At 38.1% G+C, this 23,104-nt stretch overlaps 1 protein-coding gene across 1 annotated transcript in view; it reads left to right on the forward strand.

Annotated features, from left to right (window-relative positions):
• LOC128219201 (von Willebrand factor D and EGF domain-containing protein-like) overlaps nucleotides 1-18,343 on the forward strand; it is a 30,352-nt gene extending 12,009 nt beyond the window's left edge. The window contains exons 11-25 of the mRNA XM_052927013.1: nucleotides 1,073-1,136; nucleotides 4,526-4,726; nucleotides 5,400-5,620; nucleotides 7,812-7,959; nucleotides 8,549-8,687; nucleotides 9,229-9,401; nucleotides 9,712-9,971; nucleotides 11,521-11,644; nucleotides 12,289-12,397; nucleotides 13,446-13,576; nucleotides 14,091-14,196; nucleotides 16,315-16,414; nucleotides 17,249-17,385; nucleotides 17,565-17,669; nucleotides 18,114-18,343. Of these exons, the coding sequence (XP_052782973.1) occupies nucleotides 1,073-1,136; nucleotides 4,526-4,726; nucleotides 5,400-5,620; nucleotides 7,812-7,959; nucleotides 8,549-8,687; nucleotides 9,229-9,401; nucleotides 9,712-9,971; nucleotides 11,521-11,644; nucleotides 12,289-12,397; nucleotides 13,446-13,576; nucleotides 14,091-14,196; nucleotides 16,315-16,414; nucleotides 17,249-17,385; nucleotides 17,565-17,669; nucleotides 18,114-18,223 (2,128 nt within the window). The 3' untranslated portion in view covers nucleotides 18,224-18,343. The remainder of the gene's footprint in view (nucleotides 1-1,072; nucleotides 1,137-4,525; nucleotides 4,727-5,399; nucleotides 5,621-7,811; nucleotides 7,960-8,548; nucleotides 8,688-9,228; nucleotides 9,402-9,711; nucleotides 9,972-11,520; nucleotides 11,645-12,288; nucleotides 12,398-13,445; nucleotides 13,577-14,090; nucleotides 14,197-16,314; nucleotides 16,415-17,248; nucleotides 17,386-17,564; nucleotides 17,670-18,113) is intronic.
• The last annotated feature ends 4,761 nt before the right edge of the window (nucleotides 18,344-23,104 follow it).

Here is a 23,104-nt window from a genome sequence, read left to right on the forward strand (position 1 = left end):
TAAGCTAAAAATATTTTCATAGCTTTTCTAGATTATTTAGAAATTAACGTCACTTACTGGTTTGGTTACATCAGTTATTGACCCGTGGTGACCCGTCTGAGAGCCCGTTTTAGTCACATGATTCCTAACCCTGCATGGAGACGTCCATCATTATACAAGCGATATATATATCGTATTTGCTGAATACCGTGTACGCCTAAAAGGAAAGTTAAACACGAAGAGAGTTGACGGATTAAGTCGAGTCGATTTTTTTATGTATGTAAAGCCGATACTGTAACTTTTTATAAAAAGTGATGAACAACAAACTCAAGCAAGGATTTTTAATTGCTATTATTGCTATGATGAATCTAAGGTCCATGAAAGAAATATGAGCTGAACGTACAGCATTTCTCCATCTACTGCAAGACGTAAGGTCGGCTACATCATTGCTTCGTTGAATTTTGTGTCCATTGCCATCCTGAAAAAATCCCATTTCTAAGCGCAGCCTTCACTGTCTGTCTCCTTTACATACACGAGCCCTTTCTATGGTGTTAAAATGTCCTCTATAATATTAAGTATTACATATACTTTTTTATTGCTTTCCACTTCATTGACACATGTAGTTACATTTATAAAGAATAAATTTAATGACTTTCTGGCTGTCATTCGGGTGAGGTGGGGATACGTTTTATTTTATCTTTGACATGTTTATGGCGCTCTCTTGACGTAATATGTTTTACTGGAGTATATCAATTCATATCATCTCTGATTATTTCCATCACTTAGTAGAAACGTTTAAACTATCTTTACCTTTACTCGAATTATGATAATGAATATATGTTTACGCTTGAACCTACTCAACTGCGTCTTTGATGTCTTGCATCAAAATTAGTCTTGTCTTCATTTACCTCAGGCTATTGAAAACCTCATTTTTCTATGCCGATGGAAGGTCAGTGTTCCAAAATAAAGTCATGATTATGTTTAAATTCATTAAGGTTGGTAATGGAATGAATTGTTCTTCATCCAGTTAAATATAATACAAACAATATTGATAAAAATATGAAACTGCGTTTTCTTTCTTTGTACATTTCAGCTATTTTGACTACTACTTGATCGGAGAATTTACCATGTATAAAAGCACCACCAGAGACTTCCAGGTAAGTGGGTAGGCGTATGTTGGAGTTTGCCATGTATAAAAGCACAACCAGAGACTTCCAGGTAAGTGGGTAGGCGTATTTTGGAGTTTACCATGTATAAAAGCACCACCAGAGACTTCCATGTGAATGGGTCCGCCCGGTTAGCTCAGTCGGTAGAGCGTTGGACTGTTAATCGGACAACCCGGGTTCGATTACCGGGCGGACCAGGTCACTTCTGTTGTGATTGGCTATGAAATCCTTTCTACGACCATTCGCACTGTACCACTGCCCCTGGCATGTACAGAAGTTGTCAGTTACTTGCAGAAGTGAAGGCACCTAGTACTGGTTCACCGCCCAGGAAACGTGTGCGGTGGTTGAACTGTCACTCTGGGACCCTTCAATGTGCTCGCGCCGGGACCTGGAATATTAACTACTTACACCACCACTCCATTAAAATGGGTACGCGTAGTTTGGAACAAGCGTAGCTCAGTGTTTACTGCGGCCAAACAAAATCGGCCTTGAAAACTGTCTATGTTTTTTAACCAGGTTTTCAACGAAAACCGGGTTATTAGAATGAGGTTGTCGTTGGGCGGGCGGGCGGGCGTCAAACATTGGTTTCTGTTCAATAACTTTAGTTAGCATTGATAGATATTGATGAAACTTGGTGTGTAGGTAACTTATGGGAAGAGCTAGCTTGGGATTGCTTTGGAGGGGGGGGGGAATGGGGCTAAGGTCAAGGTCACTGTTACTAAAAATAGAAAAATGGTTTCTGCCCAATAACTTTTGTTAGCATCAATAGATATTGACGAAACTTGGTGTGTAATTTGCTTATGTGAAGAGCTAGCTTGGGATTGCTTTTGAGTAGGGAGGGGGTAAGGTCAAGGTCACTAATTACTTAAAATAGAAAAATGGTCAAGGTCACGGTTACTTAAAATAGAAAAATGGTTTCTGCCAAATAACTTTAGTTAGGATTGACAGATATTGATGAAACTTGTTGTGTAGGTAGCTTATGTAAAGAGCTAGCTTGGAATTGCTTTTGAGGGGGGTGAGGCTAAGGTCAAGGTCGCCTGTTACTAAAAATAGAAAAATGGTTTCTGCCCCATAACTTTAGTTAGGATTGATAGATATTGACAAAAGTTGGTGTGTAGGTAGCTTATGTGAAGAGCTAGCTTGGGATTGCTATAGAGGGGGGGGGGAGGGGCTAAGGTCAAGGTCACTGTTACTTAAAATAGAAAAATGGTTTCTGCCCAATAACTTTAGTTAGCATTGACCGATATTGATGAAACTTGGTGTGTAAGTTGCTTATGTGATGAGCTAGCTTGGAATTGCTTTTGAATGGGGAGGGGCTAAGGTCAAGGTCACTATTACTTAAAATAGGAAAATGGTCAAGGTCACTGTTACTTAAAATAGAACAATGGTTTCTGCCCAATAGCTTTTGAGGGGGGTGGGGCTAAGGTCGCCTGTTACTAAAAATAGAAAAATGGTTTCCGCCCAATAACATAAGTTAGCATTAATAGATATTGATGAAACTTAGTGTGTAGGTAGCTTATGTGAAGAGCTAGCTTGGAAATGCTTTTAATTGGGGAGGGGCTAAGGTCAAACTCACTATTACTAAAAATAGAAAAATGGTTTCCGCCCAATAAATTTAGTTAGGATTGACAGATATTGATGAAACTTGGTGTGTAGGTAGCATGTGGAGAACTAGCTTGGGATTGCTTTTGAGTGGGGAGGGGCTACGGTCAATGTCACTGTTTCTTGAAATAGAATTTTTTTTGATAGCATTGATAGATATCGATTAAACTTGGTGTGTGGGTAGCTTATGTAAAGAGCTAGCTTGGGATTGCTTTTGAGGGGATGGGGCTAAGGTCAATGTCACTGTTACTAAAATTTAAAAATGGTGTCCGCCCAATAAATTTAGCTAGCATTGATAGATATTGAAAAAACTTGGTGTGTAGGTAGCTTATGTACAGAGCTAGCTTGGGATTGCTTTTGAGGGGGGTGGAGCTAAGGTCAAGGTCACTGTTACTAAAAATAACAAAAAAGGTCTCTGCCCAATAACTTTAGTTAGCATTGATAGATATTGACGAATTTTTTTGTGTCGGTACTTGTAGCTTATGTGAAGAGCAAGCTTGGAATTTCTTTTGAGGGGGTGGGGTCAAGGTCACTGTTACTAAAATAGAAAAATGGTTTCTGCCCAATAACTTTAGTTAGCATTGATAGATATTGATGAAACTTAGAGCGAAGGTAGCTTATGTGAAGAGCTAGCTTGGGAGGTGGGGTCAAGGTCACTGTTCCTAAAAATAGAAAAATGTTTTTCTGCCCAACAACTTAGTTAGAATTGATGGATAGTGATGAATCTTAGTGTGAATATAGCTTATATGAAGCTGCAAATTGAACTTGCTCATACAACAAATTGATTAGCTATAATTTCTGATTGCCCATAACAACAACCTGGTTTCGTCGCATTGCGGCGCTTCTAGTTCGTTTTTGTAATCGTTTGTTTAAAGTTTCTGAAATTCATAAGTATAAAAGATAGTGCCTTTTTGCAGATGCTGATAAGTATCGCTGTCCTATTTTGGCTTACATCGGATATAAAATTACCCGAAATATATTCATTTTTTTGCGTTTAAATAACAATTAATATTAACGAATGGTCTTTCGACAATTGCGAATATTTTCCGATGAACGCAACATCATCGGATATGTTCGGTTTGCGATTCATCGCGTTTTAAAATAAACTGAAAATTGTTTATCTTGTTTTTGTTTGTATTTTGTCGGCAGGCCACAAAAAGCATTAGTCAACATGCTGAAAAGTGTTATTGTATGGTTTGTTTAATGTATTGTTGTCCTTAGCGTTTCTTTTTTACCTAAACAAATCATTTAACGTATCAACTCTGAAGTGATTTTCTCGCGTTATAATGGCGTTATAAGATAATCTGTTTCCGTTTACGGTAGGGTCGGCCAATTTACAGAATGGATGAGAATGCATGACTGTAAGCTTTTCTTAAATTAAATCTAGTATTTTCTAAACAGTTTTGTGAAGAAATAACGCACTGTTAGTTTATATATAAGTAATGAATTGCGTGATTGATGACATTATCGGGGATATGAACGCAGCTGGGCTGGTTAGAGTACGCGTGGATTCCTTCGGACTCAACAACCTTTAACCAGCCCAACTGCGTTTACACCTCGATAATGACACCGATCACACAATTCACTCCTTCATTAAATTTTTAAAGACAACACTAGAATAAAATTGCAACAGTTGTTCTTTTAAACAAATCTTTGGTAAGTTGTCAGAGGTTATGGATGGGGTGCCGAGGATGTGGAAACTGCACATCGTAACATTGTGGGTCAAATGCAAATACCAGCTTGAATGTAATGAATCTGAGCCTTCTGTGCTTTTTCAGGTACAAGTTAGGACGTGGACATGTAATGGAAAAGTGTCATGTAACTGCGCAGTCGCAATGAAAGAGGGAAATGACGTCGTAATTCTCGACATGTGCCACACACAGTATGGGACTTCTTTTCCGCGTATAACTTTTCCCAACAAGGGCGCAATCTCTCATGGAATGGTGGTTAACAGGGATGCAGCAGGGAACAGTTGGACTGTAGGCAGTTATGACTTCCTAATGCACCAGTCAGGTGTAACCACGCCCCCCCCCCGGTCCGGGAAATAGCGGGGACTTTGACTTTCCGTCCAGCCAATCCCGGGTAAAATCCCCGTCCTGCCGGGACAAACTGCTGGTAAAATCCCAGCAAAATGCCCCCCCCCCCCGCACCCCGGGGACATCTTAGGTAAGGCCCATTCCCCGCTATTTTTGGCGCGAAAACAAACCCTCCACCGGATATACCCGGCACTGCGGGGCTACTTCGAAAGTAAAAACACGGTCCATTTTCACCCGCTATCCCTGGTGTACTCCCGGACCTTCGGGTCGTGGTTACAATTGACTAGGGCATAAAATCTTCTTTATGGTAATGCCAACATCTCATGTCGACTCATTGTTCATTTTAAGATTAAATTCATTATACGACCAACACAAATGCATAATTTCCTTTAAATGTCACGACATAATTCATATGTGGTTCAGTAATCGAACAACAACATGTCTATTATTAACTCCAAAAACACCCCCAACAAGAAAATGGTTCCGAACGAATCAAACACGTATTTATTAACTTTCCGAACAGAATGTGACGAGCAGTCCGAACGAATAAACACGTAAATGATCAGGCAATATGTTTTAATGAAAATAAATCGTTCTGATTTTGTAATTAAAACAGGTGAGTTTTCCATCAGGCGCCCAGATTAAAGTTACAAACAACCGTGGCATAGCATTGGACGTGTACATAACTGCCCCTGAAGACGACTTCTCCGGTACGCAGGGTTTGTGCGGCTTTTTTGACGGGAACAGGGACAACGATATGAAGTATCCGACAGGAAAGACTGACAATTTCCCGACCACCCGTCGTACACAGAATAACAACTTCGTCAATAGCTGGAGGTTAATAAGTTGAACTTTTAAAGTAGCACTCTTATTCAAAATCAATATATACACATGTATAACAAACATACATTTTGACTGATATATATTTAACTGCTTGCTAAATAATGCATTTATAGAAAATATTAATTACTGATAACAAGATTGTAACCGTGTATTTAATAGCAGAAAGCGCAAAAATATTAAATGATTGGTGCATGCTAAAAGATTTACTGTGATTTACTACAGTTTCTTAAGGAAGAAATACCGTGTTTTATGCTCATTTCGTTCAAATTAATCTCTGTATCCTTCATAAGAACCATTGTTTTCGAATTTATTCATCTTTTTGGAATATTAAAACAATATTATTAATTGTGTTAAATCTTATTTGGAAGTAAGAGTGCATCTTTAAGCAACTTTTAAATATATAATAATTTCTAATTTATTTAATCTTATGTAGCATTAACTTAAAGGCCTAGTTTAAGGAATGTTTGGCATGATAATCCCCTGCTGTGCATCTCCTGTTTATTGCACTCGTGTCACAGTACCTGTACATGTATTTGTTTATTGGAAATAAATTATAAACAAATACCATTGATAAGTTTTTAATATATATATCTAAATCCATTTTAAATATATGGTAACAATTGTTATATTCAAATTGTGAAGCATCCTGGTTAAATCATATTAATAGGCCATTATTTAAAACATAACTCTTATTCTTATTCAAAGGCTTTGTAATAATAATATTATTATCATTTAAAAACAACAACAGAAACGAAAAGACAAGATGAATCGTCCATTTCTATAATAAAACCTCTAAGACTGCACAGCAGGATACTCAGATCGGAGATCTGATAAGCAGCACGAGGCAATTAAGATAAAGATCCATAAACAGAAGTTGTGTAGTGTACACGGATTTTTTTTGGATTTTTTTTGGAGGGGGGAGGGGGGGTCACGTATAGAAGGCTCAAACTAGGCCTTTAAGAGTTGTTAAGACCATCGGAAATGCTATATTAAGGAACCCGACCTAAAATGAGTTAGTTCTCTGATAGTTCCATTAACCCGTATGTTAAATGTTGGTATCATTTAAAATGTATTAGTTAACTGATAACTAATATTTAAAATAAATGACGGAAAGTACATTATACATAAAGATATAACAGTTTGAATATTTGCTCTTTACTGAAATCGAACTAAAATGACATACATGTACATGCATTTTGCAATCTTTGAAGGAGCAATAACAGCGTGACGTCGTATTTTACTCTTCCCTATTCTGCACAATGCTAATACCACTCCTCACTCCAATTGACATTACTCCTGCAAATATTTATACTTACGGCCGAAAATGGTACCAAAATAATCATGAATAATTGATCTATCCACTGTAGTACGAGTTTTATTTAATTCTGTGAAAAAAACGAGCAAAATTTCACAAGCATTTTTGTAATCTGTCGTTTTTCTGCCGGTCTTGGGACGATTTGACTGACATTTTAAACTTCCGTTTTCAAAATGAATACTAAAAAACTTACATTTTTTTTCTGTACAAATTGTACCTTTTTCTGCACACAAAACCTTTTCAAATGAGATCAAAATGGTACGGGGTCACCAGGCATTTAACATTTCAATATTGTGGGTCGGATACCTTAAATGTCTAGTTTAAGCCTTCTATATGCCCCCACCCCCTCAACCACACACACACACAAAACAACAACAACAAAAAACCCGTTTATTTGTACACAACCTCTGTTAATTGATCTTAATCTTATTGCCTAATTGTCTTATCAGATCTCCAATCTGAGTATCCTGCTGTGCAGTTTTGGATGTTTTATTATAAAAATGGACCCTTAATTGCCCTGAGCCAGTAAACGAATACACAGGAAATTGGCCCCTACTGTGATACCAGTAGCAGGAGATGCACAGCAGGGGATTATCATGCCAAACATTCCTTAAACTAGGCCTTTTTAATTGAATCGCAATATATTTCACCTCGTAAACACAAACAATAAATATTTCACGCGGTGCTACGCCATTCGTGAACTAAAGCGAGGATATCGTATGACATCGCAAAAAGCCACTCGTAAAATATAGCATTAATGGCTCACTGGGTGAAATATATAACGATGTTCACCGACTCAAACAATTCTACTCTGTATCTTGTCGGCATATCGCCGTAGGCTTATTGATTGGAGGACTCCGATATTCGCAGGATTCCAACTGGCGACTCGTTTTTCGACAAGACCCCGGCCATTGACCCAAAACTGAACAGGAACATGTATTACTGCAAGTGTGACCAGAAAGTAAAGGGTCAAGTTACATGCAGCATCGATGGCAACACGGCAGTTCCCGCCGTCCAGGTAAGCAAACCAAATTCACACAATTTCAATTCTATAAAACTGTAATAAACGTGATCAATACTTTTGTTGACGTTACTTCGTCAGTTCGTGTCCTTTGATAAAACATACGATCATAATTTTCTCAATTTCTCAATTGTGACAACCTATTCCGATAAACAAAATCTGCAGCATTTTGGAGCTTTGTTGGACGCAGCCGAAAGCTGGCGTGTGATTATCCATTGAGTTACATTGAGTACCAATTTGAAATTTAGATATTTGGTAGTAATTTAAAAGGTCTCGAATGAAAAAAGAGGCTGTTAAATGAGTTTAACACAATTTCGATATAAACTATATTTGTTTTAATCAGTAATGGAATACAGTCGAACCCCGTTGGCTCGAACTCGCTTGGTTCAATTTCCTCGTCGGCTCGAACTGGATGTAAAGACCCATTTCTTAATATTAAAGGTAAGTCTTCCCGCTTGGCTCGATATTCCCGAGGCTCGAGGTTATTTCGCCGGTCCCTGGGATCTCGAGCCAACGAGGTTCGACTGTATGTATTTCGAAACAAATTGATAAGTCAAGATAATTACTAGCATATGTTCGATATCAGCGGTGCTGTGCAGTTAATGTTGCCAAAAACGGGCATCTGAACATGTCGGCGATTACGGGCAATGGTCGCCGTCGGCGTGCCGCCAATACCATACTTCCAGACGATTACCCTGCAGACTACTACTTCAATTATGGACTTTGTGAGTAACACGTGAAAAATAGATGTTGAAAACATTAAACGTATGAAACACACAGGGCCATTAACAAGCATGCACGCACACACTCACACATAAATCCCTCTCTCACACACACACGCGTGTGCACGGACGCACGCACGCACGTCTGCATGCACGCACACACTCAAACTCACTCTCACACACACACACACACGCGTGTGCACGGACGCACGCACGCACGTCTGCATGCACGCACACACTCAAACTCACTCTCTCACACACACACACACACGCGTGTGCACGGACGCACGCACGCACTATTGCATGCACGCACGCACTCAAACTCACTCTCTCTCACACACACACACACGCGTGTGCACGGACGCACGCACGCATGTCTGCATGCACGCCTGCCCGCACAAAATGTAATAATTATGGAACAAATCACCGCCCAACAGTACTTTCAGTACTTTGATTGTTTATTATTTCAATAGTTTTTTTGAAAATACTGTAATCGAACTTATTCGCGCTATTTAATAAAAAATGTATAAATGATATTTTGCAGTGTTCCAGCCACAACTGTTAGCGAACTTTCCGAGTGTAAACGGAAAATCCCGAGCGGAAGCGGAAAAAGCCTGTAACTCTGCGATCGATAATAACCCGACTTTACAACAGTGCATTGCCAAGGCGGGGCTAGATTTCTCCAACGAAAAAGATATTTGTGTCGAAGACTTTAAGGTAATAAAATGATAATAATTTTGACTAAGAATCGAACTAAATGAATTGGGAATGGCATACAACTGCTGTATAAAGATACAACTGTCATACCAGCATTAGCATCATTTTCAACTGTAGAATTTACCAGCGGTCTGTTTCGTTATAATCTATCTATATATATATCATTGTAAAAAGTATATACATTTAAACGCTTTTACTTAAGCGTTTTTTAAAATATATTTTCCATGTCATGCAATTATGCGTTCTGTTCTTGACTCTGTTTTATTCTTTCCCCCAAACAGTACATTCATTTTCAATGTTTTTCCCCCAGTATTTTGACAACGGAGAGCTAGTCCGAAGCGCCCTGCATACTGCCATATTCAAGTGCACCGACCACGTGCTACGTAACGTCTCGCTCTATGACGTCAACGGTAATCCACCTGTATACGTCACCAGCGAGCTCTGTCCGGATTACGATTGTAATGATAATGGCGCATGTGTGAACGGAACTTGTATCTGCAACCATGGCTTCGTAGGTGACACGTGTGAGATAAACTCACAAAAGGCACCACTGCTTTATGGAGTTTTAAGGTGTGTGCTTCTATCAAGGTGATTAGATATGTATCCCGAACCGACACATTTCGGTAAACCTCTTTTCCTTAAACTATCCGATCCGACGGTTGTGATACATAAATCCTCCCACCCCAGATAAGTAGAGATACAGCTATCCTCCCGCCCTAGATAAGTAGAGATACAGCTATACTCCCAACCCCAGATAAGTAGAGATACAGCTATCCTCCCGCCCTAGATAAGTAGAGATACAGCTATACTCCCACCACAGATAAGTAGGGATACATCTATCCTCCCGCCCCGGATAAGTACGGATACATCTATCCTCACACCCCGGATAAATAGGGATACATATATTTTCCCACCCCAGGTAAGTAGGGATACATTTATCATCCCACACCAGATAAGTAGGGATACATCTATCCTCCCAACCAGGATAAGTAGGGATACATATATCCTCCCACCCCGGATAAGTAGGGATACATCTATCCTCCTACCCCAGATAAGTAGGGATACATCTAGCTTCCCTACCCCGGATAAGAAGGGATACATCTATCCTCCCACCCAAGATAAGTAGGGATACATATATCCTCCCAACCCGGATAAGTAGGGATACATCTATCCTCCCACCCCAGATAAGTAGGGATACATCTATCCTCCCACCCAAGATAAGTAGGGATACATCTATCCTCCCAACCCAGATAAGAAGGGATACATCTATCCTCCCAACCCGGATAAGTAGGGATACATACATACTCCCACCCCGGATAAGTAGGGATACATATATCCTCCTATCCTAGATAAGTAGGGATAAATCTAGCCTCCCTACCCCGAATAAGTAGGGATACATATATCCTCCCATCCCAGATACGTAGGGATACATTTATCCTCTCACCCCAGATAAGAAGATCGAAATATTTGACCATGATGGAAATCTTATCTTGCCTACGGGCAAAGATAACAAATTACCGGTATGGAACTACTTTTTATTGTTATGAAGTCATTACCTTCCTTGTTGAAGACCGTCGTCTGTAGCGCCATTGAAATCTGTCTAGCGGCAAAATCCAAATGAATCATTTCTTGTTTGAAATGGCACCATACAAGTTTGAACGCTGCATTCAAGAAATAATGCTGCATTCACCTCTGAACTATTGAAAGAACGATTTGACCAGTTACATATTTTGAATCCCTGCACGCATATTTATGACAACTGCAAATTATCACGAACTATTTATACTACGCACGAAAGAGCTACAGCGAAAAAGTACATTCTGACCAAATTTTGTTTATCTGAGGATGGAGAAACTCATCTTCCATGACAGCTCGTGTTTACCTCGTTTCCGCCAAACACCATTAGCCCCGGTTGGGATGAACCGATCGTACACTAGCGGCCATGGAACATACTTATACCCCTGTGTGTTATGGAAAGTCATTTTATTTAAGCCGTAAGCGGTAAAGCATAGGAGAAACAAACACATGTTGATCATAATGCGATTTTGAAAAAAACTCCTATTGCGTCTCAAAGTTATCAATGTAATGGGCTGACAATTATTTTCTTATGTTTTCTCAGCACGGCATATATCGGGAAGTCGGTATTGTGTGACGTCAGAGAGCGCGAGTGCGTGACGTCATATGTGCACGGGGACAATATTTACGACAACTCTCGTCTCTCATGTAGAGTCCGCGTCATGGAGGTGAGTACTGCTGCTAATTCAGTGTCTGTGTGTGTGTGTGTGTGTGTGTGTGTGTGTGCATATATACCACGTGATAAATAACGTCATATATGCTACGTCGGAAGGCAACATTTTGCTTAAAACGAAGACTTTAAACAAAGATAACTGTTTCCTTTACCACACCATTTTAAATGAAACAAAGGGCAGTCTATGCCGCTTAAAGAGCCCCACCTTCGTTTTATTACCGGAGTTTGATAAGGTGAGCGTAGCGGCGTAGACTGCGCTATGTTTTATTTAAAATGGTGAAAAAAATAATGAAGTTATCTTTGTTTAAAGTCTTCATTCGAAGCCAAATGTTGCCCTCCAACGTAACATTTATGACGCAATTTATCACGTGGTATACACTCACTGTAAATGAGGCGTTCATTTTTCCAATTATTTAGGCTAGCCAATGGGAGGATGATATTTCTTTCGTTATCATAACATTTGGCACAGATGCATGTCAGATCTGATTCATTTTTACGGCTAATGCCTGGTTGGCAGGTCTCAGATAAAACGCTTATAGAATATACTTCACATTTACTGATGCTTGGCGATTAGTTAATTTCCTTATGGTCATAATACGGCACATAAAAGAGCGCAAAAGTCGTCTTGTTTGTTTTCAGTTTGACGGTCATGGTTTCGTTTACAAAGGCCACACATTCACTACCGGTGTGGTCTATAGGAGCATGTTTGACGTCGGATGTCGCCTACCAACTAAGGCTTCCATTGGGGGTCAGTTTGGAGGGGGAGGGGGGGGGGGTCGTGTCAAAATAGTTTTGAGTGCATAAACAGTGTTTGTATTCCGCGTGATAAATTGCGTCATAAATGCTTCGTCGGAAGGCAACAGTTTGCTTAAAATGAAGACTTTAATCAAAGAAAACTTTTCTTTTACTACACCATTTTAAATAAAACAAAGGACAGTCCATCCCGCCTTCGTTTTATTACCGAAGGTGATTAGTTTCTATCAAACACTTCGACAAACCCGTTTCTAAAATATTGTTTTGACAGTGCTCCATCAGAAGGCCGTATTGTGAAAAGGTTTGTCGATTTGTTTTAAGAAACTAAACTCTCAATCAAACTCTGGTTAAAGACCGAAGATGGGGCTCCGTAAGCGGCGTAGACTGCGCTATGTTTCATTTAAAATGGTAAAGATATAGGAAAGTTATCTTTGTTTAAAGTCTTCATTCGAAGCAAAATATTACCTTCCGACGTAGCATTTATGACGCATTATTTTCACATGGTATACGCACACTGAAAAAGCTTAGGAAATATAATCAACACTGTTTCCATTGTGTTGTGACAGCAATAATCAAATTGTAGATATAAGACAAGTTTCTTTCGTCATTGACAGCACGATTCCCATGTAATTTTGATGAGTAGTTGGATAAATTAGCACGGCCATTACACATACACATACTTTACTTTAAACTTATTTATTTTTCAACGATTGTGAAACAAGTTATGACACCATTATAGTAATCATTCTTGCATGATGTTACGCGAGAGTGTGGTCTAGTGTTGTGGGGGAAACTGGAGTACCCGGAGGAAGCTCACTTTTCCGGCATTGCGACCACAAACCAAACTCACATGCGCCAAGGCCGGGAATCGAACCCGGGTCGCCTATGTGAGAAGCGAGTCTAACCATTGCGTTAAACGAACAACCGAATCATTTGTAACTGACAATAGTCATTATGTAATAATGAATATGGTCATAATATTTCTTTTTTACCAATTATACTTTTTAAATAATGAAACATAAAACAAACCTAATTCGTCACAGGTCAGACTGTTGTTGGCTTCAACATTTCCGTGACAAACGACGGCCACACATACAGTAATGATATAACTGCCGTACGGACAGACAGCAAATGTGCCAACTGTCTAAAATCAGGGACATCGTGTACGGTGAAGGTAATCTATCCACCAGTTTCTTTTAATTATGTATCGCTTCTTATGATAAAAACAGAAACAGTATTGGTTTTTACTAAATAAGATTTTTTATTTGTTTTATTTATTTGTAAGGGAAAAGTTGGCATACACATAATACAAAACTGATAGTTGCGATTTGCTTAATTCAAGTTTTATTTTATTTAAATCCTGTGACACTACATTGTAACCATCGCTAGTGGAGTACATCAATATATAATATTAAACATTAAACGTTACACTCTGATGTTTGATATATATGTTGAATATATACATGTATAAACTAGTGAAGTATCAACTTTTGATTACATTCCATCAAGGGTTTACTTATATATAGAAAAGGAGTACGTTCTATACAAGAGAAAATTATATGTTAATGGAGCACGATGGCGGAAATCGTTTAGTGAATAAACTGCTCGTACATAATATAACTATCCCAGCATGAATGTAATAAACGCCACAATAAATAATATTTTTTTTTACGTTTGACGTGTTTCAGTCTGGTACCTGTCTGATTGAGGGTAACTGCAGGACGTCGGGGGAGGTGAACGCCAACAACAGGAACCAGCAATGTGACCCCACACATAGTCAGACGGCATGGACCAGTAAGTGTTCTCAGAAACGCGTTTGGCACATTGCAATATATTAAGTGGATTCTACCGCAGATTATAAACGTTGACTACGATCCAAATGTCGATATTGCCAAGTTCATTTTATGAAGTTATATCGAAAATTGAAATAGAACGTTCTAGTTTTAGAATATTACTGTTACAACAATGTATAACACTGCTTACCTTCATTGTAAGACACTGCTTACCTTCATATTAAGCCACTGCTTACCTTCATTGTAAGACACTGCATATCTTTATTGTAAGACACTGCTTACCTTCATTGTAAGACACTGCTTACCATCATTGTAAGACACTGCTTACCTTCGTTGTAAGACTCTGCTTATCTTCATTGTAAGACACTGCTTACCTTCATTGTAAGGCACTGCTTACCTTTATTGTAAGACACTGCTTACCTTCATTGTAAGACACTGGTTACCTTCATTGTAAGACACTGCTTATATTCGTTGTAAGACACTGCTTATCTTCTTTGTAAGACACTGCTTACATTCGTTGTAAGACACTGCTTATCTTCATTGTATGACACTGCTTACATTCGTTGTAAGACACTGCTTATCTTCATTGTAAGACACTGCTTATCTTCATTGTAAGACACTGCTTACCTTCATTGTAAGACACTGCTTACCTTCATTGTACGACACTGCTTACCTTCATTGTAAGACACTTATATTAGAGTGCCGTTGTAACTTTACGAATATTAACGATATAACAACTGTCAACGTTTTGATGTCCCGATATACGGTGATATACATTTCCGCGGACCGTGTGTGTATGTATGAAGATATCCCTTATACCTCTGTCGCATAGTCTAAACTTTGCTACGAGATATCGCGGGCTGAAAAACTCTTATTAGGCCTAAAACAAAATATGTCTGGTTCGGGTAACCCGACCCTACCTATAAAATTGCGCCGACCTTAACTATTTTTTTTCTGTTTCTGAGCAAAAAAATATTCGTTTGCGAATAGAGAGTTACGAAGGGCAGATAAATGCGAATTGGACGATCAGAACTATTGTTTATATGATAAAACAAAGTCAGGCAATGACAGTAATGTAGGAAAGACTGCCATGTGCAAGAAAACACTCTGAACTCCCTACCTACCCTACCTAAAATTTTGGGAAGGTTTTTGGCCTTATGTCAAGAACTCATTACATCATTTCTCGATCATTGTCAAGAGGTTGTTACGAGATTCCGCGGGTTGAAAACTCCAATTGTATGTAGAATACATGGCGTCAGTTTTTGAAAATTTTCATGAATTTGTAACGAGATTCCGAGAGCTGAAAAATTCTCATTATGTCAAGAACACAAGCTGCAATTTCTCTAATATTGTTACGCCTCTGCTACGAGATTCCGCGGACTGAAAACTTAGTACATCTGTACGAACATTCGGACCAAAAGTATTTCCCGGTTACACAGTCCTGATACATTCACCCACACATTGAAACAAAATCGAACATCAAGGCGTTCAACCACAGCGGACTGTCATGTACATGTACATGAATTTTGAAGAAAAACTTACACAGTGTCTAAGAGTTGTCAAAAACGCTCAAAATTAAATCCGTCCAGTACCTGGTGCACTACATGGCACTAAGTTGCATCTTGCCCGTCAGATGTCTTACATTGGAGTATTAAACGACTTTTGTACAACATGGACAAGGAAAGCAGACGACAAAAGACAACAATGAAAGCAACGTTTTACAACTCTACACAGTTGAGTTCGTTAGACATATGAGAGTAATGACGACATCAGTAAGACTTAAAACAACATGAAAGGTTACGTCTCTTGGACTTTACCTGTTCATGGAGAAACGAATGTCGTACGAAATTTGTTTGACGGTGCGACAGGGAGTTTTTCCCCTGGATCAGGTTTTCGACATAACTTGTGAGCTGCATCACTAAGATACGAGTAATCCATGCGCCGAGGATTCCCAATAATCGTACAATATTTCCATGAGTGTACTCGACGTAGTTACGAAAAGCTTTTCATTTGGAAACGTTCCACTACATTGAGAGGAAAAATGAAAGGGTCAGTCGTCCTGTTGGCCTCTATGAACGTTCCATGTCTTAAAACTGATATTGCCTCTTTACCTCTCCAGATATCCAGCCCGGAACCCCCGGAGAGAGCCACCCCGTCACCACCCCACCCACCGCACCCCAAGGGGGTACCTATTTCAAGAGATTTGATATCTGGACATTGTAAGTAGTAGAATTATTGGAATAGGAATTTCCTTGCTTAAAAATGTAACACAAAAATTGAAGTTTCGGTCAGAAATGGTCAATTATTTTACACAATTATAATGCATACATAATATAAACTGATCTTTTTATGCATATAATTGATAAAACATCACCAACGCTGGCCGATATTGCCACCAAAAACTTTTACTATTACGCGAGTCTTGTATTGTAAGAGCTTTCGAGTTCTATTGATTCAAGGTTAAGTTAAACAGATACAATGATTTTACCTGTATTGAAAGTGAAAGTAGATTACTTTTTTTTTATTTAAACACGATAATATTTGTTCAATTTTGGTTATGGATGGTAGGCATTTTAATAAACGGAGATCAAAACAAAGGGTTTGAAGCTAGAAGCTATTTATTATCTTTTTGAAAAAGCCATTATGTAGCGAATCAGCGCCGACAGACCTTCGTATTTTCTAAGAAACAAATGAAAGGAGTCGCTCAGTATGTGGTTTTACTAAATCTTGACATACTTTGAAGACTGAAAAACTTGCATAAATAAGCATCAGAGCGTTTGGGTTAAAGTCTTCATTTTTGACCAAAAATCATAAACAAAGGCCAAATAACGAAACTCGATTTCCTGCCAAAAGTATTCGCCTTTTTGTTGTGTTTTCGTAGGACAAAAGTTCATATGAGTTGAAAAAACTGTGTTTTTACATAGCTTAATTGTATTGTTAATTATTAAGCGTATCGTTAATATAAATTGTCTCACATCAGAACGAGTTGGGGTTTAAATAATTGTGCATGCATAGAAAATAACGTTGGTATATTTCTTTCAATTCCTTCTAAGCTCACAGAGCGGATGTCAGTGTGCTCATAATCACGCGTTGTACACGTGCGCGTGCTGTGACGTTGGCGGATGTCAGTGTCAAGCGCCAAATTCCAATCAGTGTGTGAAGTGTGGGGATACCAAGAGCTGTGGACATCGTGAGTAAATACAAATAAAAGTCTTTAAGTTTAGTGTTTATAAATGGACTCATGATAATTTGTTTTAATGTAATTGACTCCATTTACATTTTGGATTAAAAGCAGAAGTTGACTTCTTATGTTCTTTACTATACAAAGTTTGATTTGCAACACCAATTCTACCATTTTCCTTTCCATAGCTCTGGCTGCCCCCGACAACGGTGTGGACGGCTATACGACCGCCATAAACGACTGTGAATGCAAGTTTGACCGTAGCCAGTCAAACTGTGGATGCTGCAGGGAGGGTAAGGTTTACTGCAGAAGACCTATTTCCAGGTCTTTGAAAAGTTACACGCATTGACGTAATTCACGTTATTTGAAGGGTACGTTACACATTAGTAAAATGCTCTGTGTAATACTGTTCCATATGTATTTCAAACCATTGGCTGACTAAGTATAAGTGATATATGTCAATAGACGTGCATCAATAGAGGCAGTCTGTGGAAAGGAGATATATTATTATGTCATTCAACTTGCATTTATAGAGACTGACTAGAAATAAGAGATATATGTAGGTAGACGTGTATTAATAGAGGCAGACTAGGGAGAAACATAAGATAAGAGGTATATGTAGGAAACGCACTCCAGTGTTATTAGTATCTTTCTTTAGCAGTTTTTTTAATCGAGCGTAAATTAAAATAAAGTAGAGTTAAATTAAAATTACCTAAATGTGTTTCCGTCCTTTGCAGGTATGGGTGCATGTCAATGTGGACGTACCCACCGGAACCAATGTGTCGCCTGTGACCATATGGACCAATGCGGCAACAAGCCCTGGATCTTCGGACCGCCGATGGCCTAGGGACCACTTGTATATTGATATACCCCGTCGATGGCCTTCCCTGAGGCAGGGGCACACTACATGAGGTGTAGTGAATGTAACCATTTATTAACGTGAACATGGACACTTAAAGGCATTAGAATAGCGTCAGCTGTATTTCTCTATTTCTTATTCTGTTTCTTATCATCGATCTTGTCACTTGAATTATCAACATACGGTATCAATAAAATATTTTTCTTCTGAGTTTCATCTTATATATCGTTTCTTCGGAAGCCCTTTATAATAAGAAGTGTTGCAGTGTGACGTTGCGGTACACTTCCAGTATAAAAGATGCGACAATTATACACGGGTTTATATCAATTGCGACTAGAAACAAAGAACAACAGCTAGATTTGAGCCCTTGATGGGAAAATTATATCTGGCTTGGCTGCCAAAATTATAGCTTGAGCCGAGCTCACGTATTTGTTCTATAATACATAGTGTCCACTTTGTACTAAGGGATTTCAGGAGCACAAGGATATGTGTTCGGGCACGTCGTGCTGAAAAGTGTGGATAGTGATCATAAATTCCGGATGAGTATTCCAAAATGCAAACAAAAAAAGTCGGGGAAAATTCTAAGTCTGGCCTAAACTATGGGTCACCAACAGAAATGCGGAACAATGTCCTGTGAAAACGTTTTCAAAATACATGATGATAAACAGTCAGTGTGCTACTCTGATCCAGATTATCCATTAGATTGCGGCAATGTTTCTAACAAACCGGATAGGCATTTCCGTAGAAGTTAGCCGTTCTGGAAAATATCCATCTGGCACCCCCTATGTCAGATGAGTCACGCGCTGTGACGTAATACTTTTTTTATTACACTCCTTATGTAATCATGATCATATGATTTCAATAGATGAGTTCCATAAACAGACTTTATCTTCAAAACAAAACAAAATAACACTTAAAAATTAGTTATATTGAAGGAACTTATTGTCGTATGCAGTGAATAGAGATCACTGCGCGTCATGACGTCAGTAAATACCACCGGGCGTGCTTTTTTGGTGAAATGTTCAAAAATGCGCTTTTGAATGTATTTTTTCGCAAAGAAATGGAATTTAAAGTATGCTTGAAAAAAAATTAATCGCGTGTGTCCGTTCCGGATAGAAAATTCCGACCCTCGGGCACCCTACGTAGCCTCGTTACCTGGCAACGCAGTTGCCCTCGGTCGGATTTTTCTATCCGGAACGGACACACGTGAGAGATATTATAAATCTATCCGAGAAAACACACTCTTGATAACAACGTGATCCAGTAATTAAAACGGGTATTATCGCATCTATAGATGAAATCACTATACAGCTTATTTGAAGAACAATATCAAATGGCGTCTTTAGAAATGACAAAGCACATGGAACATATTCCCGGGGCAATTATCTGCATTAGGCGTAGTTTTTAATACACTAATTTGAAATAATGTTTGCATGTTGCATGTAGTATATACTTATCATGCGTCATCCAATCAGGGCAAATGATGTCGAAAACTTGCATCGTACTGTTTAGACATGGCCCAAAAGTGACGCCGTACTCCTTCCTATTACAGACATCATATGAGTGAGTTTTTCTCAAAACTAAATGAAATAAGGTTGAGTATATGCAGGACTATCATTAACACATCGTCAGCGTGATGATTGTGTCACAATACTTTTCTGCTATTCACTTAATAAAGGTACAAACAAATCACAAAACACTGTTAAAATAAAACACTCAACTTATAGCACAACATATGGTACATATACTGTCTATAACCTATAATCTTTGACTAAGAATGCTTAATATCAACACTGTGATAATAATATTTTAGGTTATTTACAACAACACAGGCAACCGAGGAACTATGCTATATATTATTGACATTGTATATAGTTGATTCACAAACTATTACTAAACTTATTTTATATCTAAGTTTAAATAACAAACATATTATTATCTAAGTCTTATCTATACACACATTAATCTGAATATTTTCCTGTTTTAACAAAATGATGAAAATAGTCAAAAGGAGAGTAATACGTCAACAAACTCACCTTAAGAGACGCCATCTTGCCAAGCGCCAGTGTTAACCCGTACGTCGGGTCAGTGTGGTTAATCTCGGTAATCTAATACCAGAATTCCTTCACATTGGCTTCCTAATGAAGGTAGTTCTCGGGTAATTCAACAGGTCGATGAATGTTATATTTCTTCTATAAGGTCCTCTGATTTATTGTAATAATAATTTTGTATTTGACCTAGTAGTCCACTTAAATACGAAACATTGACCATAACTTGACACATATGTTATTCAGACATACTAATCAAATTTCATAAAATTGTTAAAAAAACATGCTCCTGGACGACGGACAAAATACATCCGTTGTGCTCATGTGAACTAAAACTATAAATAAGGAAAAGAAACTGTTATAAATTGATTGATTCCAAATTATTTATATATACAACATATTTTGATATCTATTATTTAATAGGTCAAGGGACACACATCTGGTATGCCTAACATAAATGTCAAGTAAAGTTCAACGTGTATAGCAGTAATGTTTTACGATACATGATACACGAATACAAGGAGTAGAACAATGTTTACGGGTCAAGGGACACAACTGTGGACCTACTGCATATTGCACATGTATATTTTTATGCTGTAAAATAGGCATATACGAATTCAGAATTTTCAGATACTAGATGTTCATTGTACTACTGTTCATTGTTTTCTAACGCACTCGTGTCTTGCAAGGCAAATGATCGTAATAAAATCAAAGGTTGTGGCTGAAAATCAGAATCCTATTCATCAAATGTAAACGACTCATTTGAATAAGAAATAATGTATAATGTGCAGATAATTGCACAACACAAAACAAACTAGTAAGCTGAAATAACATGTGGGCGAAATGTGTAAGGTGAATTATATTTGCATATTTATCTGCGAAAAAAGGCGCATTTTGATATGAAAAACAAGTATTAAAACTTTATGAACGATTTGTTTTAATACTATGAAACACACGTGAACGAATCACTTTCATTTTTCATAAAACATGTAAACATGTTTACACTATCAAACTATATACATACGGTTAACTAATTTGGTTTGCTAAACTCCTTAACATTTGCTCCAATAACTTAATGTTTTCTTTTTAAAACTTGAAAATTTTACTTATTTAAGAAACCTTTAAGAAAATAACAAAGTTGAAATACATATACTCTTTATGAGATTTGTATTATGTTTACATGGGTATAAAATGTTTGTGTTAATCATTTTACCAAGGGCAGTAATGTCAGATGCGTACATGTTTCCTGGTTCATTGTTTGGGGTGAAAAACGTCCTCGATTACTGCCCTTGTTTACTGAACGAGTCGTTCGACACTTTGTCTAAGTTGAGCCGGTGGGAATTTTGCATACCATAAAATAGTTAAATTAGAATATCTTGAGTCATTTCCTTTCTCAATCTGAACATTAATTTCTTCAATTACTGCCCGAACACTTGAAATAAAAACAAAACAAACTTTGCTTCTGCGACAGTTAAATCATTTAAGCCTTAGCAGGTTGTTATATGGTTTAATTTGTTGAGTGAGTTCTCGATTAATTACTGGATTCATTGTTGTAAAGCCCTCAAGGATTTGTAGTGTATGTTTTTTTTATTCGTCCATTCGTTTTGTTTTGACGTTTTGTGCAACAACAGCAACAAGGTATGGATTGGGGATTGTGCTTTTCTCAGTGTTTTTAGTTAATTTAAAATCGTATTGGAATCATCAAAAATTAGGCATACTATCTCTCCCTCTTTGCATATTGAAGGCCTGACAAATGTACCAAATAAATATATTTATATTAACTCTTCATTCCTTAACGATGGTTGGTGTCAATCAATTATATATTATTTCTGTATAAAGTGCAATAGTTCTTCACATCGAAATCGCGTGTTTTTGTTCGATACTCCTGTCATATCATGGAGCGCAGACATCAGACAAAGGTTTACCATTACAATAGTAGGAAGAACATGCGATCTAGTCTGAACAGACATTTCACCGACCTTGGCCGCAACAAAGACATTGTTTATGACACGTCATTTAAGGCTACATATCGCACACTTGATGAGTTCATAGAAGAAAAGGGTAAGGCCGGGCTTTTCCGACACATACATCACAAGCCTGGGTAAATTGGGGAAATTTTATTACCTGTTTATCATAGCTAACCTGAATAAATAGAACATGCTTTCATAGCGTGCAACTAATCATACTTAAATCGGTTAAGTATTTCTTTCAACAGCCTTGACAAATACTAAAAATAAATACAGGTAATATTTACGATAGCAGTCTATCATAGCTTGTAATCCCATGCATGTAATGAATGTTTTAATAATATAATTGAAAACATATACTAGGACCAGGTGGCGATTGATAAAGTACAATATGTTACTACCATCATTAATGTGGACCGCATCGAACTCTATTTATATCAATTAATATACATTTCCAACAAAATTTATTTTTATGTAAAAGTCTGCAAATCTCAAAAGATCTGAGTGAACAGGTGTATCTTTTATAAATCAAATGGCCGGCAATCCAGGTCTGGCATGAGATATAGATATATCTTTCATGAGACAAATGCCCGGCAATCCAGGCCCGGGATGAGAAATAAATCGAGAGTTACATGTATCTTTCATAGGTCCAATGGCCGGCAATCCAGGCCCGGGATGAGAAATAAATCGAGAGTTACATGTATCTTTCATAGGTCCAATGGCCGGCAATCCAGGCCCGGGATGAGAAATAAATCGAGAGATACATGTATCTTTCATAGGTCCAATGGCCGGCAATCCAGGCCCGGGATGAGAGACAAGTGTATCTTCATGGGTCCAATGGCAGGCAATCAAGG

The sequence above is a fragment of the Mya arenaria genome, chromosome 15 (genome assembly GCF_026914265.1).
Source record: "Mya arenaria isolate MELC-2E11 chromosome 15, ASM2691426v1".
Classification (NCBI taxonomy): domain Eukaryota; kingdom Metazoa; phylum Mollusca; class Bivalvia; order Myida; family Myidae; genus Mya; species Mya arenaria.